Source organism: Cherax quadricarinatus, chromosome 3 (genome assembly GCF_038502225.1).
Source record: "Cherax quadricarinatus isolate ZL_2023a chromosome 3, ASM3850222v1, whole genome shotgun sequence".
Classification (NCBI taxonomy): Eukaryota; Metazoa; Arthropoda; class Malacostraca; order Decapoda; family Parastacidae; genus Cherax; species Cherax quadricarinatus.
This window is the reverse complement of record NC_091294.1, coordinates 70,255,324-70,278,257: the sequence shown is the minus strand read 5'-3', so window position 1 is coordinate 70,278,257 and position 22,934 is coordinate 70,255,324. Positions and strand designations below refer to the sequence as shown.

General features: G+C 38.9%; 1 protein-coding gene across 2 annotated transcripts in view; it reads right to left on the bottom strand.

The window, feature by feature from the left end:
* LOC128706624 (RNA-splicing ligase RtcB homolog) overlaps positions 1-22,934 on the bottom strand; it is a 78,023-nt gene that overhangs the window by 48,033 nt on the left and 7,056 nt on the right. For both annotated transcript variants that reach the window (XM_070092252.1, XM_070092254.1), the window contains exons 2-6: positions 22,268-22,378; positions 16,915-17,110; positions 16,335-16,465; positions 6,481-6,607; positions 5,517-5,623 (exon numbers count right to left, since the gene is read on the bottom strand). In XM_070092252.1, coding sequence (XP_069948353.1) covers positions 5,517-5,623; positions 6,481-6,607; positions 16,335-16,465; positions 16,915-17,110; positions 22,268-22,363 — 657 coding nt within the window. In that variant the 5' untranslated portion in view covers positions 22,364-22,378. The remainder of the gene's footprint in view (positions 1-5,516; positions 5,624-6,480; positions 6,608-16,334; positions 16,466-16,914; positions 17,111-22,267; positions 22,379-22,934) is intronic.

Here is a 22,934-nt window from a genome sequence, read left to right as displayed (position 1 = left end):
AAGCCAGCAAAGGTTGGTTTGAGAGATTTAAGAATCGTAGTGGCAAACACAGTGTGATAAGGCCTGTTCTGGAAGAAAATGCCAAACAGGACCTACAGTACTCAGGAGGAAAAGGCACTCCTAGGACACAGTGTCTCATCAGTCATTGCTGCATCTTCAATAAAGGTAAGTGTCATTTATTCTTCATTTAGTAGAGTAGTACATGCACAATATATATTGTGCATGTACTACTCTACTATTGTGCATGTATCCTTCTCTTTGTGTAGGAAAATGTATATTTCATGTGGTAAAAAATTTTTTTTCATACTTTTGGGTGTCTTGCACGGATTAATTTGATTTCCATTATTTCTTATGGGGAAAATTCATTCGCATAACGATAATTTCGCATAACAATGAGCTCTCATGAATGGATTAATATCGTTATGCGGGGGTCCACTGTATATGCACTCCCATTTTTTAAATTTATGAATGCTTAGATATTATATTCATCAACAGCACTGAATGCTTATTTTATGCCATTTGTAGACAAATACTAACAGCTATTTTCTTTAAGTATTCACTTATTTTTGACTTCAAGTTAAACTAGAAGCACTTCTGGGTGTCATGGTTAATGTGCAGTGATAGAGAAATCCTGAAAAATGAGTTAAGTCAATAAGAATACGTTTAGTAAGATTTTTAGGAAGATGATTTGGCAAATACCAATGAGTGGTGAGCTCATGCACAGTTTTGTGAACATTTAACGTCCTGACATAATTACCATTATTGAGAATTTTTTGGACAACAGGACTCCAGAAAACTTTGCTTGTGTAGTTAGTGCGAAGGTGGTGAGGAGTTGAAGGGTTAGGCAGCATGGTGATATTTAAAAATCAGTCCCCTTCTGCCACATGTTAAGAGATTTCCATTATTTTTATATTATTTTTACTTTTTTTTTAAGGGGGCCATTTTAGATGATGTGTGTTTGTGTTGCATCAAGGCAGCTGGAGAATGAATTATGGTAGATGTTTCCTAATTTGAGTCACCCTACCTATTTAAGGTACAAAACTGTCAATTATGTGAAAAACTTACGAGATCAAGTGGATATGTAATGCATAGAAAGACTATTTTTTTGATTGTGCTCAGCACTGAGCTTTTCTGCCTTCTCTGTCATCATACACACTTAATATCTGTTATCCACTAACCTAACAGATCAAGGTTGCACTAAAGACCTATGCAATAATTATTTTTTTTTTTTTTTTTTTTTATTATCACACTGGCCGATTCCCACCAAGGCAGGGTGGCCCGAAAAAGAAAAACTTTCACCATCATTCACTCCATCACTGTCTTGCCAGAAGGGTGTTTTACACTACAGTTTTTAAACTGCAACATTAACACCCCTCCTTCAGAGTGCAGGCACTGTACTTCCCATCTCCAGGACTCAAGTACGGCCTGCCGGTTTCCCTGAATCCCTTCATAAATGTTACTTTGCTCACACTCCAACAGCACGTCAAGTATTAAAAACCATTTGTCTCCATTCACTCCTATCAAACACGCTCACGCATGCCTGCTGGAAGTCCAAGCCCCTCGCACACAAAACCTCCTTTACCCCCTCCCTCCAACCCTTCCTAGGCCGACCCCTACCCCGCCTTCCTTCCACTACAGACTGATACACTCTTGAAGTCATTCTGTTTCGCTCCATTCTCTCTACATGTCCGAACCACCTCAACAACCCTTCCTCAGCCCTCTGGACAACAGTTTTGGTAATCCCGCACCTCCTCCTAACTTCCAAACTACGAATTCTCTGCATTATATTCACACCACACATTGCCCTCAGACATGACATCTCCACTGCCTCCAGCCTTCTCCTCGCTGCAACATTCATCACCCACGCTTCACACCCATATAAGAGCGTTGGTAAAACTATACTCTCATACATTCCCCTCTTTGCCTCCAAGGACAAAGTTCTTTGTCTCCACAGACTCCTAAGTGCACCACTCACTCTTTTTCCCTCATCAATTCTATGATTCACCTCATCTTTCATAGACCCATCCGCTGACACGTCCACTCCCAAATATCTGAATACGTTCACCTCCTCCATACTCTCTCCCTCCAATCTGATATTCAATCTTTCATCACCTAATCTTTTTGTTATCCTCATAACCTTACTCTTTCCTGTATTCACCTTTAATTTTCTTCTTTTGCACACCCTACCAAATTCATCCACCAATCTCTGCAGCTTCTCTTCAGAATCTCCCAAGAGCACAGTGTCATCAGCAAAGAGCAGCTGTGACAACTCCCACTTTGTGTGTGATTCTTTATCTTTTAACTCCACGCCTCTTGCCAAGACCCTCGCATTTACTTCTCTTACAACCCCATCTATAAATATATTAAACAACCACGGTGACATCACACATCCTTGTCTAAGGCCTACTTTTACTGGGAAAAAATTTCCCTCTTTCCTACATACTCTAACTTGAGCCTCACTATCCTCGTAAAAACTCTTCACTGCTTTCAGTAACCTACCTCCTACACCATACACTTGCAACATCTGCCACATTGCCCCCCTCTCCACCCTGTCATACGCCTTTTCCAAATCCATAAATGCCACAAAGACCTCTTTAGCCTTATCTAAATACTGTTCACTTATATGTTTCACTGTAAACACCTGGTCCACACACCCCCTACCTTTCCTAAAGCCTCCTTGTTCATCTGCTATCCTATTCTCCGTCTTACTCTTAATTCTTTCAATTATAACTCTACCATACACTTTACCAGGTACACTCAACAGACTTATCCCCCTATAATTTTTGCACTCTCTTTTATCCCCTTTGCCTTTATACAAAGGAACTATGCATGCTCTCTGCCAATCCCTAGGTACCTTACCCTCTTCCATACATTTATTAAATAATTGCACCAACCACTCCAAAACTATATCCCCACCTGCTTTTAACATTTCTATCTTTATCCCATCAATCCCGGCTGCCTTACCCCCTTTCATTTTACCTACTGCCTCACGAACTTCCCCCACACTCACAACTGGCTCTTCCTCACTCCTACTAGATGTTATTCCTCCTTGCCCTATACACGATAATCAATCATTCTACTTTATGACAAACTGCAATATCTCTAAAACAATTATTGAAAGAGACACTGCAGCCAGCTTACACTTCAAAATGCAATAAGTGCAAGGGACTTTTAACCCTTTCAGGGTTTCCGACGTACTAGTATGGCTTACGCACCAGGGTTTTTGACATACTAGTACGCATAAATTCTAGCGCCCTCAAATCTAGGGAGAGAAAGCTGGTAGGCCTACATATGAAAGAATGGGTCTATGTGGTCAGTGTGCGCAGCATAAAAAAAATCCTGGAGCACACAGTGCATAATGAGAAAAAAAAAAACTTTGACCGTATTTTGGGTTTCAAACAGCGACTTTGCACTGTATTTTTGTATGGTATTTATGATGGTATTCTAGTTTTCCTGGTCTCATTTTATAGAATGGACGACATATTACAGAAATTGAGACTATTTTGATTGGTTTTACAATGAAAAGTACCTTGAAATTGCGCTCAAAGTAGCAGAAATCTTTGATTTTTGCCAAAGTTCAAAAGTAAATAAATCATGCTATGTGTCCAATACACGTCAACTGGCGAGTCTAATATTCTTTCACAAGTGCGTTGATGTTATTTAGACCATTTCTACACTAATGCAGTAGTCTGCATAACAGTAAATCTATTTTTTGTGAGAATAAAAATTTAAAGTGGAAAGCAAAAGAATGTAAGAGGGGCGTGAGGACGTGACTAATGAACAGAGGAAATGTTATTTTAGTACCAGGAATGTCTTCTTTGTTTATTCTGGACCCTATTTGGAAATTGGCGTCTTCTGAAATTTGGGTGCCTCAGCAGGGCCACACCAGGGTGCCTCAGCAGGGCCACACCAGGGTGCCTCAGCAGGGCCACACCAGGGTGCCTCAGCAGGGCCACACCAGGGTGCCTCAGCAGGGCCACACCAGAGTGCCTCAGCAGGGCCACACCAGGGTGGCTAAGCAGGGCCACACCAGGGTGGCTCAGCAGGGCCACACCAGGGTGGCTCAGCAGGGCCACACCAGGGTGGCTCAGCAGGGCCGCACCAGGGTGGCTCAGCAGGGCCGCACCAGGGTGGCTCAGCAGGGCCGCACCAGGGTGGCTCAGCAGGGCCGCACCAGGGTGGCTCAGCAGGGCCGCACCAGGGTGGCTCAGCAGGGCCGCACCAGGGTGGCTCAGCAGGGCCGCACCAGGGTGGCTCAGCAGGGCCGCACCAGGGTGGCTCAGCAGGGCCGCACCAGGGTGGCTCAGCAGGGCCGCACCAGGGTGGCCCAGCAGGGCCACACCAGGGTGGCCCAGCAGGGCCACACCAGGGTGGCTCAGCAGGGCCACACCAGGGTGGCTCAGCAGGGCCACACCAGGGTGGTTCAGCAGGGCCACACCAGGGTGGCTCAGCAGGGCCACACCAGGGTGACCCAGCAGGGCCACACCAGGGTGGCTCAGTAGGGCCACTCAGAAAATTCTCTGCTTCTATATAGTCAGCAGAGGCACTCTCACCCCTGAACGTTACTTTCCAAAGCTTATTGTGCAATCTAAAACTATTAAATCATCCCATACTCAAGGTACACTTGTTTGTAGGTTTTCCTTCAGTTCACATATTGTTTTATAGTAAGATAAGGCTTTGTCACAACTCACAAAGACATTAAAGTGGTGCACATTCATTTTCTCCTGAATCCAGCCAATCAAAATTTTTTCAGTTTTAACTGTACTGACCACTTTTCCTTTTTTCAAGAGATCACAATATGGGTTATCTATCACACAAGCTCTCATCTTCTCACTGTCTCTAATGAAATGATTCCTTCACCCACTAGGCCATAGCTGCATCAACCATATTTAACCATTTGTGTCTGCATAATTCCCTAAGTTTTCCATCAAATTCTGTACCTTTGGTGTCATTACCTTCAGAAATAGATTTGCTACTATTTCAGAAAACAATAATTTTTTGGAGGGTAAAAAAATAATAATTAGTGAGCACTGGGATCAATATTAATTTTGGAGGTCTAAGCAATGAAAAGGTTAACATTACCACTTTGACCTAGCTAGCCTGTCCTAGGCTTAGTGCTAAGACTTCAAGCTTTTCATTTGAAACATTAGCAATTAGTTTTTTCTTCTCCTCTGCACTACAACCATGTACATTCAAATAACCCAGCTTAAGAAACCAATTCTTTTTTTCTTCAGTAATTAATACAATAGTCCCTGGCTCCCAGCACTCAAGTTACCTTATACCACACATATTGCTTACTGCAGAAGACTTCTCACCCACTTCCCAATGGAAGTGAAAGGAAACAAATACAACTATTAAGAAATATCCTGACATCTGGCTATCTTATTCAAATAAAATAAGGTCCTCTGGATTAGTTAAAAAAAAAAAATCTATATAATAGAAAGCAAAAACATAATAACGATGCAATTTACTGTGAATGGAGGAAGTACCAACAGCATAAATTGTCACACTAGTACCTGTGGCAAGCCTCTCTTCTTAGCACGCATGGACACTGTAGCTGGGTCTGCTTGTGCCATACGTCCATATTCCTCACAATGTTCCTTATCTTCAGCCCAAATATACCCTGTAAAATATCAAATTTGACTCATTATCACCTCTTGTTATCACTATAATAATTTTCCTACAAATACACAACATACAAGCAAAGTGTATTTTTTTTTTTTAACACATCCACTGTTTCCCACCAACGCAGGGCTTCCAGAAAAAGAAGAAAACACTTTCATCATCACACTCCATCACTGTCTTTCCAGAGGCGTGCCGATACTACAGTTCAAAAACTGCAATGTACGTTGCAAAGTATGTTGCATGACAAAGGTGAAGGAAATAAGAGAGTGGGACGTATCTTCTCAATGCAGTAGGCCATAGTGATGATCATAAAAATGCTAAGTACAAAGAATTAAAAGGGTTAATGGAAGCAGCAGACAAAATGGAAAAAATAAAATAAAAAATTAAAATAAATCAATACTGGAAACCAACAAGATTTTACAATACTGCCAAGTGAATTTTATTAATGGTGTAAAACAAAAATCATGGTAAAGAGTTGGGTCGTAAAATTTAAAAATAGAAAAAATTTAATATTCAATGCTTTAAAAAATAAAAATTACAAAAAAGTTAATGTACAGTAATCATTACCAATTTTTAGTAACCTTCATCTGCAACTATCAATACAAACATACTGCTATTATTTCTAATTCACTGTCATATAAGAGATATAATAATCACAATATAATCAAACAGTATGCTTATTAATTCCAGTCTAAACCATAATTTAAAATCAGTCTCCAATCACCTCTTACGACTTTAAAGTAAACATTTGCCGTAAAATTAGAGATATCAGGAAGCGATCGATCAGTTATACACTCAATACATTCAACTATAAAAGAAAATATTACTCTTATCGTTCTCAGATAAAGAACGTACCTTCTCTGAGTGACCAATCCATGCCCATCTCGAGTGCTTCCTCTAAGTCACGTGCTGTCATAGGAATAATACCCTTTGACCCAACTCCTACTGGGATGTGGTCAAACATGGACTGGGCTAACTGCTCCTGTGAAAGATGAAGGACGGGCTCACTCAAACTGAAAACAAGAGCTATATATGCATGGAAAACAAAATGACTGAGGCACAATTCTAGGTCAATCTATGGAGCAGCGGAAGGAAATTAACATCTTCAATGCTCACTTTTATCAACAAGAACTATTAGAAATAATTTCTCTGGAAAATCAGTATACAAATAAAATTTTGAGAAACTCAGTTACTCTGGCAAACTACAAAACAGCCTTCAGATACATCGATGGGGAAATATAGGTGTTCATATGTAGTGGGGGTATCTGCCCCTTTAAACAAATGGGCACAGAAAAAGTGCAAAGGAAACTTACATACTGTAACTCGCAGAACTAAAAAATATTAATAAAATGCTAAATACAGTAAAAATACCCTTGTTGATTGATCATCAAAGTCAAACCTCCAAATTAATGAGTGTTAGATTCCTTGATCATTCCTTACACTATTTCTTTTAACAAACTGGCTGTATCCCACCAAAGAAGGGTGGCCCAAAAAGAGAAACAAGTTTCTTTTTGACTTTAGTAATGTATACCAGAGAAGGGGTTACTAGCCCCTTGCTCCCAACATTTTAGTTGCCTCTTATGACATGCATGGCTTATGGAGGAAGAATTCTGTTCCACTTCCCCATGGAGATAAGAGGAAATAAACAGGAACTAGCAAGAAAATAGAAGAAAACCCAGAGGGGTGTGTATATGTATGTTTGTACATGCATATGTAGTGTGACCTAAGTTTAAGTAGAAGTAGCAAGATGTACCTGAAATCTTTCATGTTTATGAGGCAGAAAAGAGACACCAGCTATCCTACCATCATGTAAAACAATTGCAGTTTGTTTCACACTCACTTTGCAGGAGGGTAGTACCTCCCTGGGCAGTTTCTGTCTATCAACCTACTATCTAGGCTTACAAAATACATACCACTAAATTTCCTACCCCAACCCTAATAACCATCTCTTACCAAAGAAGATTCTACCTACCTACCTAGAGGGTGTTCCAGGGGTCAACGACCCTTCGGCCCAGTCCATGACCAGGCCCTCATAACACTCATTTTTTTTATCATTATTTTCTGGTTTAGAGCTGATCTCTTTAAATCTCTGGTTTATATTAAAATTTACAAGAAAGAATTTGAATAAAGAAGAGTCTGGAGATCAGGAAATCCACTGAGATTATTTTGAATAAAATCCTATGGTTAAATTTTAAATTAGGTTATAATTGATCAGAGTTATTCTTGACAGGTTCTTCAGTAAAATCAGATAGAGTGAGTGAATTATGAAATTCACAAGTATAACAAGGGTATAACATGTTACATAATATATAAAAGACTACTATCATTATTAACAAGGAGAACAAGAAAGCAAAGATGTAGAGAGATTTCACTAGTTCAGTTTTTTAATCAATGGGCAGTAATAAACCAAGTCCAATTTCATGGACTAAGAGCAGCTCACCAGCATCATGGAACCTCCCTCGAGTGCCAACAACAATAAAACCATGGAAAAAAAAATTGTACTAGAACATGTAAAAAATTTAAATTCTGACCTTCAAATCTATCTATTTGCTCCTCTTAAGTGATGCAAAATTATAAATACAGTGGACCCCCACTTAACGATCACCTCCCAATGCGACCAATTATGTAAGTGTATTTATGTAAGTGCGTTTGTACGTGTATGTTTGGGGGTCTGAAAAGGACTAATCTACTTCGAATTTGTTCCCATAAGGAATATTGTGGTCAGTACTGGCACCTGAACATACCTCTGGAATGAAAAAATATCGTTAACCGGGGGTCCACTGTACTATTCCAAAAACAAGAAAATCCTCTGAGATACTTGATAAAATTTATTCAAATATTTTTAACCCTTTCACTGTTTTTCATATAGCTCTACATTATTATTAAGGCCAATGGCATTTACATAAATCTACATGTAAATTCCAGTGCCTTTAAATTTAGCTTGACATACCTGAAGCCTAGACATAAGAAAATGGGTCTGTGGTCAATGTGTGCAGTATACAAAAAACCATGACACTGCAATGCATCTTAATTCATCATTGTTCACCATGTCATGCAGATGCACTACTCTCACTCTCAGGCTCATGATACATCTTTTATTTCTCACTGACAGCTCCAACAAGGATGCAGAACCTGACAACGAATTTTGAGAGAGAGAAAAAAGTGACAAATAAACTGAGGACAATGTCAGGAATAGCGCTGAACCCCAATGACCCACACCATCTACCTCAGGTGGCAGTGTGAAAACATGAAGACCACACTACAATTGATGATCAGACAAGTGATAGCAATAATTATTCACCCACGAAGCATCAATTTATATGGCAATACACATTGTCTGGTAATGCTTCCATTGGTATGGGCAATGGACAACAGGCAATGCTGCTGATGCATGCAGCACCAGATGGTGGGACAAAGGCACACAGCACAAGTGCCAGCCCCAGGAGGGAGCTATATCTGCACACGAAATTCACTTCCTACAAAAGCAAAAGACTCGGCAAGAGATGAAACATCCCCCCAATGAAAAATAGGGATGCCATAAGTATGCTAAGAGACAACACAATAAGTCTTAGGGGCGCAAGACTACTCAACTGCATCCCAGCATACATAAGGAGGATTACCAATAGACCCTTGGCTGTTTTCAAGAAGGCACTGGACAGGCACCTAAAATCACTAGCTGGCCAGCCGGGCTGTGGTTTGTACGTCAGTCTGCATATGGCCAGCAGAACAGCCTGACTGATCAGGGTCTGATCCACCACGAGATTTGGTCACAGACCGGGCCGCTGGAGCATTGACCCTTGAAACCCTCTCCAGGTATACCCCATGCACCCGACCAAATCTGGATGCATCCACCACTAGCACTAACAACAACCAGTTCCAAATACAGTGGAACCTCAAATATCGAACTTAATCCATTCCAGGAGCTAGTCCTAAATTCGAAAAGTCTGAAAACAGAAGCAATACTTCCCTTGGTGGGATACGGCTGACTTGTTAAAAAAAAAAAAAAAAAAATCCGTTCCAGAAACCCAAAAATATTCACAAAAAAATAAATACATTTTATAGTGATGAATTATAGTTTTACATACACACAATAAATAGTGTTCAATCATGTATTAATAAATTTAAATAAACATATAAAATAACATATTTACTTATCTTTATTGAAGATTGGTGATGGCATCTGGAAGGTAGGGAGGAGGAGAGAGGGAGTTGGGGTTAGTAATTAGAAAGGGAATCCCCCCTCCATAAGAACTTTAGGTATCAAAGCCCTCTCTGGGGTTACTTCCCTTCTGTCTTTTAATGCCACTAGGACCAGCTTGAGAGTCACTGGACCCTTGTCTCTAAATAACATTCCACAGTCCCTTTGACTGTCGCGGCCGTATATATACATGCATGTATGTCTTACAAGGTACCGTGTTTGACGTATATATACTCATAAATTCTAGCGGCTTCAAATCAAGCAGGAGAAAGCTGGTAGGCCCACATGTGAGAGAATGGGTCTGTGTGGTCAGTGTGCACCATATAAAAAAAATCCTGGAGAACGCAGTGCATAATGAGAAAAAAAAAACTCGGACCGTTTTTTTTAATTAAAATGCCGACTTTGTGGTCTATTTTCGTATAGTATTTATGGTTGTATTCTCGTTTTCTTGGTCTCATTTGATAGAATGGAAAACATGTTATAGAAATAGAGGTGATTTTGATTGATTTTACTATAAAAAGAACCTAGAAATGGAGCTCAAAGTAGGGGAAATGTTTGATTTTTGCCAATGTTCAAAAGTAAACAAATGATGCCATTGTCCAATAAATGTCCAACTAGCCATTCTAATATGCAGTCATAAATGGGTTGATGTTATTTATACAATTATTACAGTATTGCAGTAGTCTGCATAATAGTAAGTCTTCTATTTTTTGTTTGAATAAAAATTCAAAATAGAAAGCAAGAGTAATATCAGAGGGGCCTGGAGACATGGCTAATGAGCAAAGAAAATGTTATTTTAGAGCCAGGAATATCTGCATTGTTCATTCTGGACCTTATTTTGAAATTGTCATATTTTTTAGTTTTCCTGAAATTGGCCAAATTGCAAATTTCTGACCACATTATTAGGTAGTTGAAATCGGTAAATGGGCAGTTTCTTGTACTCAATCGATAGAGAAAATGGAGTTCTAAAGAAATAGCTATGAGTTTGGGCAATTGGAACAATGGAATTAGCCAAAAATAGGGCTCAAAGTGGGCGAAATCGCCGATTTGTAAACAGCGCCGAGGTCGCTAACTTCGCGAGAGCATAATTCCGTCAGTTGTCAATCAAATTTTGTTTTTTTGGTGTCATTACAATCGGGAAAAGATTCTCTATCATTTCATAAGAAAAAATAATTTTTTTTTTTTTTTAAATTTTGCGACACCAGGAGACTCCTCAGGATTGGGGGTTGCGACAGTCAAAGGGTTAAGATTTCCCTAAAATGGGACATGGCTCTGTCACTGAATTTGTTGCAGAGATGGCTTGTTTCAGCTTGCTCAGGGTGGTACTTCTCCACAAACATTTGGACATCATTCCACTTGGCGCAAATCTCCTTAATCTTTGAATCGGTGTGCAACTTCCTTGCCTTTTCACAAATAATCCTACCTGAAACACTATCACCTGCCATCTCTTTATCCTTGATCCACACCAGCAACAACTTCTCAACCTGATCGATTGTCTGTGGTCTTTTTTTGGTTAGCATATTAACACTTTTTGCAACATCAGCTTCCTTGATTTGTTCTTTCTTTGCCAGGATAGAACCAATGGTCAACTTGTTTTTCCCATACATCCTGGCAAGCTCAATAAGTTGTACACCACTCTCATACTTCTGTATTATTTCCTTCTTCACATCTATGGTGTTTCTCACTACCTTTACCACAGGGGTACCACTAGCAAGTTTCTTTGGGCCCATGGTAGCTTATTTCAGTCCCACAAGCACTAAACACAATGAAATAATCGTAAAATGTTTGAGTGAGCGCAGGTTAGTGTTCACTCAAGCATCAACAAAACCAGACTGGCTCACGGCGCCTGTGCGGGAACGTGGACAGAGCGGGTTGCCGGACAGGTCCGGTACCCGGCAGTTTGAAAATAGGGGAGAGTTCGATAATAGGAACAAAGTTGGTTCGAAAAAAGCGGTCAATTTTCGAAGAGTTCGATAAGCGATACGTTCAAAATTTGAGGTTCCACTGTATCCAGAAACCACCAGCAGACTGCATCTGGGATTGGTAGAATACATATTTTGTACCCAATCCCCACTAATGTGATGACACAGTGGAATCCTGCCATATTGTACCCCAAGGGAAGACACAGATGAACCTAATTTCTTTGAACTTAATTCTGATGAAGCATTAATGAAAATGACAGTGACAAACCTAAAGATGCTATCGGAATACAATGGAAAAGTTGTTTCACCAGGTCACAAGTGGAAAGACCCAATTGTGGCTGAAATGCCTCTCTTCTTTGCCACAATCACGCTGATGCCACGTGTACACGTACAACATTGTATCATACCAGTCAACTGATTGTCTCGTGTACATGTTCAATGATATCTTCCCTATCAACAGATTTATCCTGTTGCTGTGTATGCTACACTTTTGAGATCTGACAAAACCTGACAGAAATGACATGTTATACAAGATTAGAGATTTTATGCATCTGAAAAATAAGCTCAGTGAGTTCTTTGATCCCTGCTGGAACTTCGTCACTGACAAATCTCAGATTCTGTTGAAAGGCAGACTATCATTCAAGTAATATATACCAAGCAAGAGAAAATAATTTTGTATCAAATTGTTCATTTTGGGTGACAAAGTGGCATGTTGTTATATCTATGTACACAGGAAGGGAAACATTAGAAGATACTAGGAATTCATTAGAAATCTCTATTGATTTTTTTTTTAACAAGTTGGCCGTCTTTCACCGAGGCAGGGTGACCCAAAAAGAAAGTAAATCCCCAAAAAGAAAATACTTTCATTATAATTCAACACTTTCACCTTACTCACACATAATCACTGTTTTTGCAGAGGTGCTCAGAATACAACAGTTTAGAAGCATATATGTATAAAGATACACAATATATCCCAAACCCCTCCTTTAAAGTGCAGGCATTGTACCTCCCATTTCCAGGACTCAAGTCCGGCTATATAAAAATAACCGGTTTCCCTGAATCCCTTCACTAAATATTACCCTGCTCACACTCCAACAGCTCATCAGGTCCCAAATACCATTCATCTCCATTCACTCCTATCTAACACGCTCACGCACGCTTGCATGGAAGTTTGTGGCAAGGAAAATACTGGAATCATCTTGTAAGGGGCATGAATTATACACTGAGAACTGGTACAAAAGCCCTTTACTTAGCAATTTCGTGCAGATGACCATGACAGATGTATGCTACAGTGTGTGAAACATGAAAACATATGCCCAAGTTAAACACAGGCATTGGTGATGAAGTGTAGGTGTTTCATGCCAATGACATCATGGCATTGTAGTGCTATGACAAATGTGATGCAACAGTGTTGTCATCCATCTACAAGTGCAAAACACAGAAAAACAGGAGAGGTGAATAGGAAAACTGATGAACCCACTAAGAAACCAACTGCTATCACTAATTACACCACCAATGTTTGGTGGAGAAGTGTGATACGTACACTGGGTCTGTTGATAATGTCCAGAAGACGTAAGTGGCAGAAGAAACTTTGCTTCCATCTTGATAACATTGCAATGCTGAATGCATGCAATATTACTAAGTCATGATTGACAACAAACAACCATATGCCCACTTCTGTTTGTCAGTAATCAGACAAATACAGAAATTTATACAAAAATCACACCAGCACATCCATACTGATGACCAAATACCCTCTCATTTGAGGTATGGTGATCACTAATTGCACTACCTGTTACAGACAAGAAGAAATGGGCTCAGAGATGGTATGTCTGCACACAAATGACAGGGAGCTCAATAAAGTGCTGGGATACATGTGTGTAGTGAATGTAAAACACTGCTGTGTATGGAGATAATGTTTCAGGGACTTCCACTGACTGCAACAGTTCTAGGAACATAACCAGTAACTAAGTATTTGTGCATTTGTTAGAACAGTAGGAAAGTGATGAAAATGGACACATCTGTATGTGCATGTGTATACATGTGTGTATGTGCACATGTATGCATGTGTATATGTGCATGCCTGTGAATGTGTATCTTCCAGTACATGCAAGTGAGAGTGAGAAACTGCACGTATGTGAGAAACTGCATTTGATATATAATATTCTGCTGTGTAAAGAGCATTACCATAAGGATGTTGGGCAAGCTGTGTACATCCTGGATCACAGTGTACATGCAAGAGTAAAAAAAAAAAAATCACAAAGTGCAAGAAAAAATCAGAAAAACAAAAAGTATTGTAATCTGCAGCATCCCCCCTCCTCCCTGGTATTGTCATCATACTGTAAACAACCCTCAACTTCATTCCTTCATATCTTGATAGGTACTAATGAGATTTTAGTCTCTTATTACAACCAGAAAAAGATATTGTTTCTAAATTGAGACAGAGCACTTAATTTGAGGGGTCACAACAGTGAAAGACTTAAGTAACTCTTATGAGCAGATAAAGAAAAAGAGTAAACCAGATTTGAATTCTGAAGATGGGAAGTACAGTGCTCTGAAGGATAGATGGGATTGTTGTACTTCAAAGAGTTGCTGAACTGTGACGTCTGTGAACTTCTGACAAGACAGCTACAAGACAGCTATTGAATGAATGATGGCGAATATATCTAATACCTTCCTTGGGCCACCCTATCTAAAAAAAAAAAATTAGTTTATATCTTTAATAGACCTAACCATTTGCTAGAGAACCTCCCATTACAAAAAGACTAAAATGCCGGGAACAAGGGGCTAGTAACCCCTTCTGCATAGATAACTAAATTTAAAAAGAGAAACTTTCGTTTTTCTTTTTGGGCCACCCTGCCTTGGTGGGAATCGGCCAGTGTGTTAATAAAAAAAAAAATTTATATATATAAATATATATATTGTAAAAATTATAGAGGAATTAGTTTACTGAGTATACCAGGAGAAGTGTACGGTAGGGTTATAATTGAAAGAATTAGAGACAAGACAGAATGTAGGATTGCGGATGAGCAAGGAGGTTTCAGAGTGGGTAGGGGATGTGTAGATCAAGTGTTTACATTGAAGCATATATGTGAACAGTATTTAGATAAGGGTAGGAAAGTTTTTATTGCATTTATGGATTTAGAAAAGGCATATGATAGAATGGAAAGGGGAGCAATGTGGCAGATGTTACAAGTATATGGAATAGGTGGTAAGTTATTAAATGCTGTAAAGAGTTTTTATGAGGATAGTGAGGCTCAGGTTAGGGTGTGTAGAAGAGAGGGAGACTACTTCCCAGTAAAAGTAGGTCTTAGACAGGGATGTGTAATGTCACCATGGTTGTTTAATATATTTATAGATGGGGTTGTAAAAGAAGTAAATGCTAGGGTGTTCGGGAGAGAGGTGGGATTAAATTATGGGGAATCAAATACAAAATGGGAATTGACACAGTTACTTTTTGCTGATGATACTGTGCTTATGGGAGATTCTAAAGAAAAATTGCAAAGTTTAGTAGATGAGTTTGGGAGTGTGTGTAAAGGTAGAAAGTTGAAAGTGAACATAGAAAAGAGTAAGGTGATGAGCGTATCAAATGATTTAGATAAAGAAAATTGGATATCAAATTGGGGAGGAGGAGTATGGAAGAAGTAAATGTTTTCAGATACTTGGGAGTTGATGTGTCAGCGGATGGATTTATGAAGGATGAGGTTAATCATAGAATTGGTGAGGGAAAAAAGGTGAGTGGTGCGTTGAGGTATATGTGGAGTCAAAAAACGTTATCTATGGAGGCAAAGAAGGGAATGTATGAAAGTATAGTAGTACCAACACTCTTATATGGGTGTGAAGCTTGCGTTGTGAATGCAGCAGCAAGGAGATGGTTGGAGGCAGTGGAGATGTCCTGTCTAAGGGCAATGTGTGGTGTAAATTTTATGCAGAAAATTCGGAGTGTGGAAATTAGGAGAAGGTGTGGAGTTAATAAAAGTATTAGTCAGAGGGCTGAAGAGGGGTTGTTGAGATGGTTTGGTCATTTAGAGAGAATGGATCAAAGTAGAATGACAGAGAGCATTTAAATCGGTAGGAGAAGGAAGACGGGGTAGGGGTCGTCCTCAAAAAGGTTGGAAGGAAGGGGTAAGGGAGGTTTTATGGGCGAGGGGCTTGGACTTCCAGCAGGCGTGCATGAGCGTGTTCGATAGGAGTGAATAGAGACGAATGGTATTTGGGATCTGACGATCTGTTGGAGTGTGAGCAGGGTAATATTTAGTGAAGGGATTCAGGGAAACCGGTTATTTTTATATAGCCGGACTTGAGTCCTGGAAATGGGAAGTACAATGCCTGCACTCTAAAGGAGGGGTTTCGGGATATTAGCAGTTTGGAGGGATATGTTGTGTATCTTTATACGTATATGCTTCTAAACTGTTGTGTTCTGAGCACCTCTGCAAAAACAGTGATAATGTGCGAGTGAGGTGAAAGTGTTGAATGATGATGAAAGTATTTTCTTTTTATGGATTTTCTTTCTTTTTTGGGTCACCCTGCCTCGGTGGGAAACGGCCGACTTGTTGGAAAAAAAAAATATATAAAATCGAACAGATTACCTTGATGGGAAGAACATCAGCTTCAGTAAGGTTGGTCCGCAACAAGCGCACACCACAATTGATATCGAATCCCACACCACCAGGAGAGACAACTGCTTTAGGGTTGTCCATATCAAAAGCTGCCATATTACCTATGCAAGGAAAATAGCATTTCTATTTATGTATGTAATCGAGCAATCGTGCCCAAAATGCTCTGCATAACCTTGGACTTTCTGTATGCACAATCAAATGTCACCCATCTCTGTACAAACATTGTATCATGTGGAAATAAATCTTTGACTGACTTTGGTTATGAAGCTGAGAGGCATCACTGCTTACATCTTAATCCCAGGTGAACTAGGACAAGTCCAAACCATAGAGAACAATTCTATTGAACCGTACTTAACAGAATGTAACAGCTCGAGTTTAGTCATAAGACCTACATGACAAACATCAAAATCCATTCCACTTTTTTAAAGAACAAGAGAAAATATTCAAGCAATATTAAATATATCATTCAAAATACTAGACTGCAAATTCCTTGACAAAATTATGAAGTACACATAGATCAGAGGCCATATACAAACCACTTAAAACTTACCAATGGCAAAACCATATCCTGAATGAACGTCAGGCAAACCAACAGATTTTCCAACAATACCAGGAAGCGCTGCAACATTAGCAATCTGCTTCATACCGGGTAAGAAACCTCCAATTGATCCTGGACGGCAAGAATTGCGTAACTCTTCAAACATTAATTTTTCAAGATGGTCATTCACGTAGAATATGCCTTCTACCTGAAAAATAAGAATAAAAAAAGACATTAAATTCACTTACATGTGCACTTACACCAAGTCTAAATTTAAAAAAAAAATTATTTACAAATACTGAGCATAATTTATAATATTATACACTTGTGTTAAACAATTCATAACATCAGATTTAATTCTGTACAAGAAATGATGAGTTGTACTTCCTTTGTGGTAGGCTTTAACAATGAAAATACTGCCATACACGTTACAAGAAAAAAAAATTATTACACCACTTTCTAATCACAATCACATACTACACCAGTCACACTGGAGCAGTGTAAATATGTTCATATGCAAGTTAGGTTCCAGGCTACCACTATAAAGTAAAATCGCTGAAAAGCAAAGCGCCCTTTTTTTTTTTTCACTTATAAAAGCATGTAAATGCTAGGTAACAAATTTACACTAACATATTAAGTTAGCAATAGAACCAGGCCTTAACAGAGTAAAATATACATATAGTACACTCATTACTTGCCTTAAAATATGTGTAGTCATAATGTAGGGCGAGAGGCGAGTAGTTACTGTAGAAAGTCAGGTGTGGTAGTTCAGCAGGCTACCACACCTACACGAAATATACGACTCAAATTTAAAGCACCCCAGAGCAATTATTATTATTACTGCCATCATTTTTAACAACTGCCTTTAAATGCCACCATAAACAAGAGAACAAGTAAATGAGAGACAATGAGAATGTAAACAAACAGACGAGCATGTTTTAATACTTGTCTGATTGTGGTTCATTCACGTTCATTACTGCATACCTCTGTGAAGCTTTTACCACAATACAAACATCCTACATTGTGTACAAATTGTCTTCACACTGGTGCAGTAGAATGAATAACAGCAATACACCCATTCTCATGTAACACCATTTTTAGAGCGAATGATGCTCTGAAGGCATACAAAAGGAATAATTTTCTACAGTTACCCACAGTAATACATACTACAGTGCACACATTTTCTCTGGTGTTGGACTTAAGAAAACAGAATTCTTGTCATCACTCATAACAAGCCGCCCAGCTACAACATCTCTTTTTTTTTTTTTTTTTTAAACAAGTCGGCCGTCTCCCACCGAGGCAGGGTGACCCAAAAAAGAAAGAAAATCCCCAAAAAGAAAATACTTTCATCATCATTCAACACTTTCACCACACTCACACATCATCACTGCTTTTGCAGAGGTGCTCAGAATACAACAGCTTAGAAGCATATACGTATAAAGATACACAACATATCCCTCCAAACTGCCAATATCCCAAACCCCTCCTTTAAAGTGCAGGCATTGTACTTCCCATTTCCAGGACTCAAGTCAGACTATATGAAAATAACCGGTTTCCCTGAATCCCTTCACTAAATATTACCCTGCTCACACTCCAACAGATCGTCAGGTCCCAAGTATCATTCGCCTCCATTCACTCCTATCTAACACGCTCATGCACGCTTGCTGGAAATCCAAGCCCCTAGCCCACAAAACCTCCTTTACCCCCTCTTTCCAACCCTTTCGAGGACGACCCCTACCCCTCCTTCCTTTCCCTATAGATTTATATGCTTTCCATGTCATTCTACTTTGATCCATTCTCTCTAAATGACCAAACCACCTCAACAACCCCTCTTCTGCCCTCTGACTAATGCTTTTATTAACTCCACACCTTCTCCTAATTTCCACACTCCGAATTTTCTGCATAATATTTACACCACACATTGCCCTTAGACAGGACATCTCCACTGCCTCCAACCGTCTCCTCGCTGCTGCATTTACCACCCAAGCTTCAAATCCATATAAGAGTGTTGGTACTACTATACTTTCATACATTCCCTTCTTTGCCTCCATAGATAACGTTTTTTGACTCCATATATACCTCAACGCACCACTCACCTTTTTTCCCTCATCAATTCTATGATTAACCTCATCCTTCATAAATCCATCCGCCGACACGTCAACTCCCAAGTACCTGAAAACATTCACTTCTTCCATACTCCTCCTCCCCAATTTGATATCCAATTTTTCTTTATCTAAATCATTTGATACCCTCATCACCTTACTCTTTTCTATGTTCACTTTCAACTTTCTACCTTTACACACATTCTCAAACTCATCCACTAACCTTCGCAATTTTTCTTTAGAATCTCCCATAAGCACAGTATCATCAGCAAAAAGTAACTGTGTCAATTCCCATTTTGAATTTGATTCCCCATAATTTAATCCCACCCCTCTCCCAAACACCCTATCATTTACTTCTTTTACAACCCCATCTATAAATATATTAAACAACCATGGTGACATTACACATCCCTGTCTAAGACCTACTTTTACCGGGAAGTATTCTCCCTCTCTTCTACACACCCTAACCTGAGCCTCACTATCCTCATAAAAGCTCTTTACAGCATTTAGTAACTTACCACCTATTCAATATACTTGCAACATCTGCCACATTGCTCCTCTATCCACTCTATCATATGCCTTTTCTAAATCCATAAATGCAATAAAAACTTCCCTACCTTTATCTAAATACTGTTCACATATATGCTTCAATGTAAACACTTGATCTACACATCCCTTACCCACTCTGAAGCCTCCCTGCTCATCCACAATCCTACATTCTGTCTTACCTCTAATTCTTTCAATTATAACCCTACCGTATACTTTTCCTGGTATACTCAGTAAACTTATTCCTCTATAATTTTTACAATCTCTTTTGTCCCCTTTCCCTTTATATAAAGGGACTATACATGCTCTCCACCAATCCCTAGGTACCTTCCCCTCTTTCATACATTTATTAAACAAAAGTACCAACCACTCCAACACTATATCCCCCCATGCTTTTAACATTTCTGTCATGATCCCATCAGTTCCAGCTGCTTTACCCCCTTTCATTCTACGTAATGCCTCACGTACCTCCACCACACTTACATTCTGCTCTTCTTCACTCCTAAAAGATGGTATACCTCCCTGGCCAGTGCATGAAATTACCGCCTCCCTTTCTTCCTCAACATTTAAAAGTTCCTCAAAATATTCTCTCCATCTACCTAATACCTCCCTCTCCCCATCTACTAACTCCCCTACTCTGTTTTTAACTGACAAATCCATACTTTCCCTAGGCTTTCTTAACTTGTTTAACTCACTCCAAATTTTTTTCTTATTTTCATTAAAATTTCTTGACAAGTGCCTCTCCCACTCTTTCATCTGTTCTCCTTTTGCACTCTCTCACCACTCTCTTCACCTTTCTTTTACTCTCCATATACTCTGCTCTTCTTATAACACTTCTGCTTTGTAAAAACCTCTTGTAAGCTACCTTTTTCTCTTTTATCACACATCTCATATTTGTTCAATTTGTTCTACTGTGGGTGTATATATTATATTTATATGTTATGTAACATGCTTCTTATATAATTTTGAAAAAATATAGGTGGATCAATGAAAATGTCTTTATTAATGTAATATACAACATTTAAAGTGCCCCATAGTGATTATTATTTTTATTAATATGGCATCTTCAAGAATGCTGACACACTCTTAGTGATTTTAATGTGTACCTGCATGCAAGCACAGTAAGTTTATTAAGGTACATGTACACATAAGTATAACTGTCAGAGTATATATAAAATATGCAATAACTTTAAAACACTTGAAATTTTGGAGTCTCCAGACATAATCAAGAGACACAGAGTTCACAGAGGATGTAAACAAACAGTGGTGTGTGGAGGCTGTAATACAGAGTCAGGTAGGTAGCCGGATGAAGAGTTTTGGTCATAATTTGAAATGTACATATTAGTAAAAACGCCATAAAGTGAAATGCCATAAAGCGGGGCCCTCCTATAACTGATATTTGCTTAGCAAGAGGCATCTTGCTTTACCAAATCTTTGAGATGATGGCTTCATGTTATTTGTAAAAGTTTTCTTTCTTTCTTTCTTTCAACGCACCAGCCGTATCCCACTGAGGTGGGGTGGCCCAAAAGGGAGAGTTTCTCCTTTTAAATTTAGTAATATACACAGGAGAAGGGGTTACTAGCCCCTTGCTCCCGGCATTTTAATCGCCTCTTATCAACACGCATGGCTTATTTGTAAGTTATGCACCCAAAATGAAATCTAAAGCTATAAAAAATAGCTATGAATCTAAAACAGGCTTTACTCTTTTTTTTTTTCTATAGCTTCACAAATACTATGTATAAAGAGGCAACGGAATCCTGAGGGGTAATTATGTCACCAACGTAAAAATGCCCTTGAAATGAGCAGTTTCAAAAATATGCAGAATATTGACAAATAAACATTCCAGATAGTGGTGTTTTAATAGGCACTACACATATGGCACTCCTAGGCTGGTGGCACAATTACCCTTCACATAAAGCAACTGCCCCATTATACGGTATACTACTTTCAATGTTAACTTGCGAGAAAAAACAAAGATACCTATTTGATTTAACTTACTAGCATGGTCTAAAAAAATAAGGTTCCTTACATATACTGCAAGAGTGTACCTGGTTACTGAAACCTTCAATGATGAACTACAATACAGTAGAACCCCCGTATCCACTGAGTCAGTATTCGTGGCTTCAGTTATCCACATTTTATTGCGGCCCAAAAATACTGCTTAGTTTTGCATAACAATGGCCTTAAAGCGCAAAAGTAGAGAAGCTAGCATTCTTCAAAGTCCAAAAGAAGCTGTGGAGGGCTTCCCATCAGTGAAAAAGTGATAATTCTCCATTTATTGTACATAATTTATCAATTAAACTTTATAATAGGTATGTATAGGACTTGTATACGCATAGGATTTGCTACTATCTGTGGTTTCGGTATCCATGGCAGGTCATTGGAAAGTATTGCCCACGGATATGGGGTCCTACTGTATTTGTTAAATAAAAAATAATTCACATGAATTTCCTACTCATTACTAAGAAGGAAACTCCAGCCACCTAAGAGGAAGTGGAGCGGAATTCGTCCTCTGTAAGCCATGCATGTTGTAAGAAGCAACTAAAATGCCAGGAGCAAGGGGCTAGTAACCCCTTCTCCTGTATGTATTACTAAATGTAAAAGGAGAACTTTCACTTTTCCTTTTGGACCACCCTGCCTCGGTGGAATACGGCTGGTGAGTTGAAAGAAGAAATATATCAGCTATATTAATTTATAAAAAATCTTTAATATCTTACATTCATATTGGGCTGAAAACCCTTCTTGATACGCCAACATTGGGGTGACAATCTTTCAAGGTATTTAAGTTCTTCATTATACTGTCGTACAACCATTTTTCCTTGTAGCAACTGGAATGCAAAAAAAGAAAATATTGAGTGGTTTGGTGTACAGTTATTGTAATGATCATTTTATTTTACATAGAAAGCATATAAATGTATAATACTGTACAGCATTATGAAGAAATAAAAACTGATTAAAGCCATTTTTACCAGAAATGAAAGTTTAAATACCTGTATTAATTTATGATTTCAACTAAATGACAAATTAGTTTAACATTTAAATTACCTAGGATAACCCCCAAAAAAAAAGTTTAGACTTATTTCCATGGAGGTCCTTGTAATATCTTATTATTTAAAGCCTAGCAGTAAGTTACAGAAGAAAGCAATCATGATTACAAGCCTAAAAGTTAAAACAGCTAAGTAACTCAACTGTGTGAAGATCAGTTACAATAAAAAGAGATACAATAGGAATAAAGTAAACAGAGTTATTTACATATGAACATTAAAGAGGGGATCAGCTTAGTTTAATATGTTTATTATGCACCCCATACCCATCCTGTGGGCGGTAGTCAAAAGATTACAGAGGTACATAATTGGTCCAGGGACTGGACTCCAAAGTTTTGAT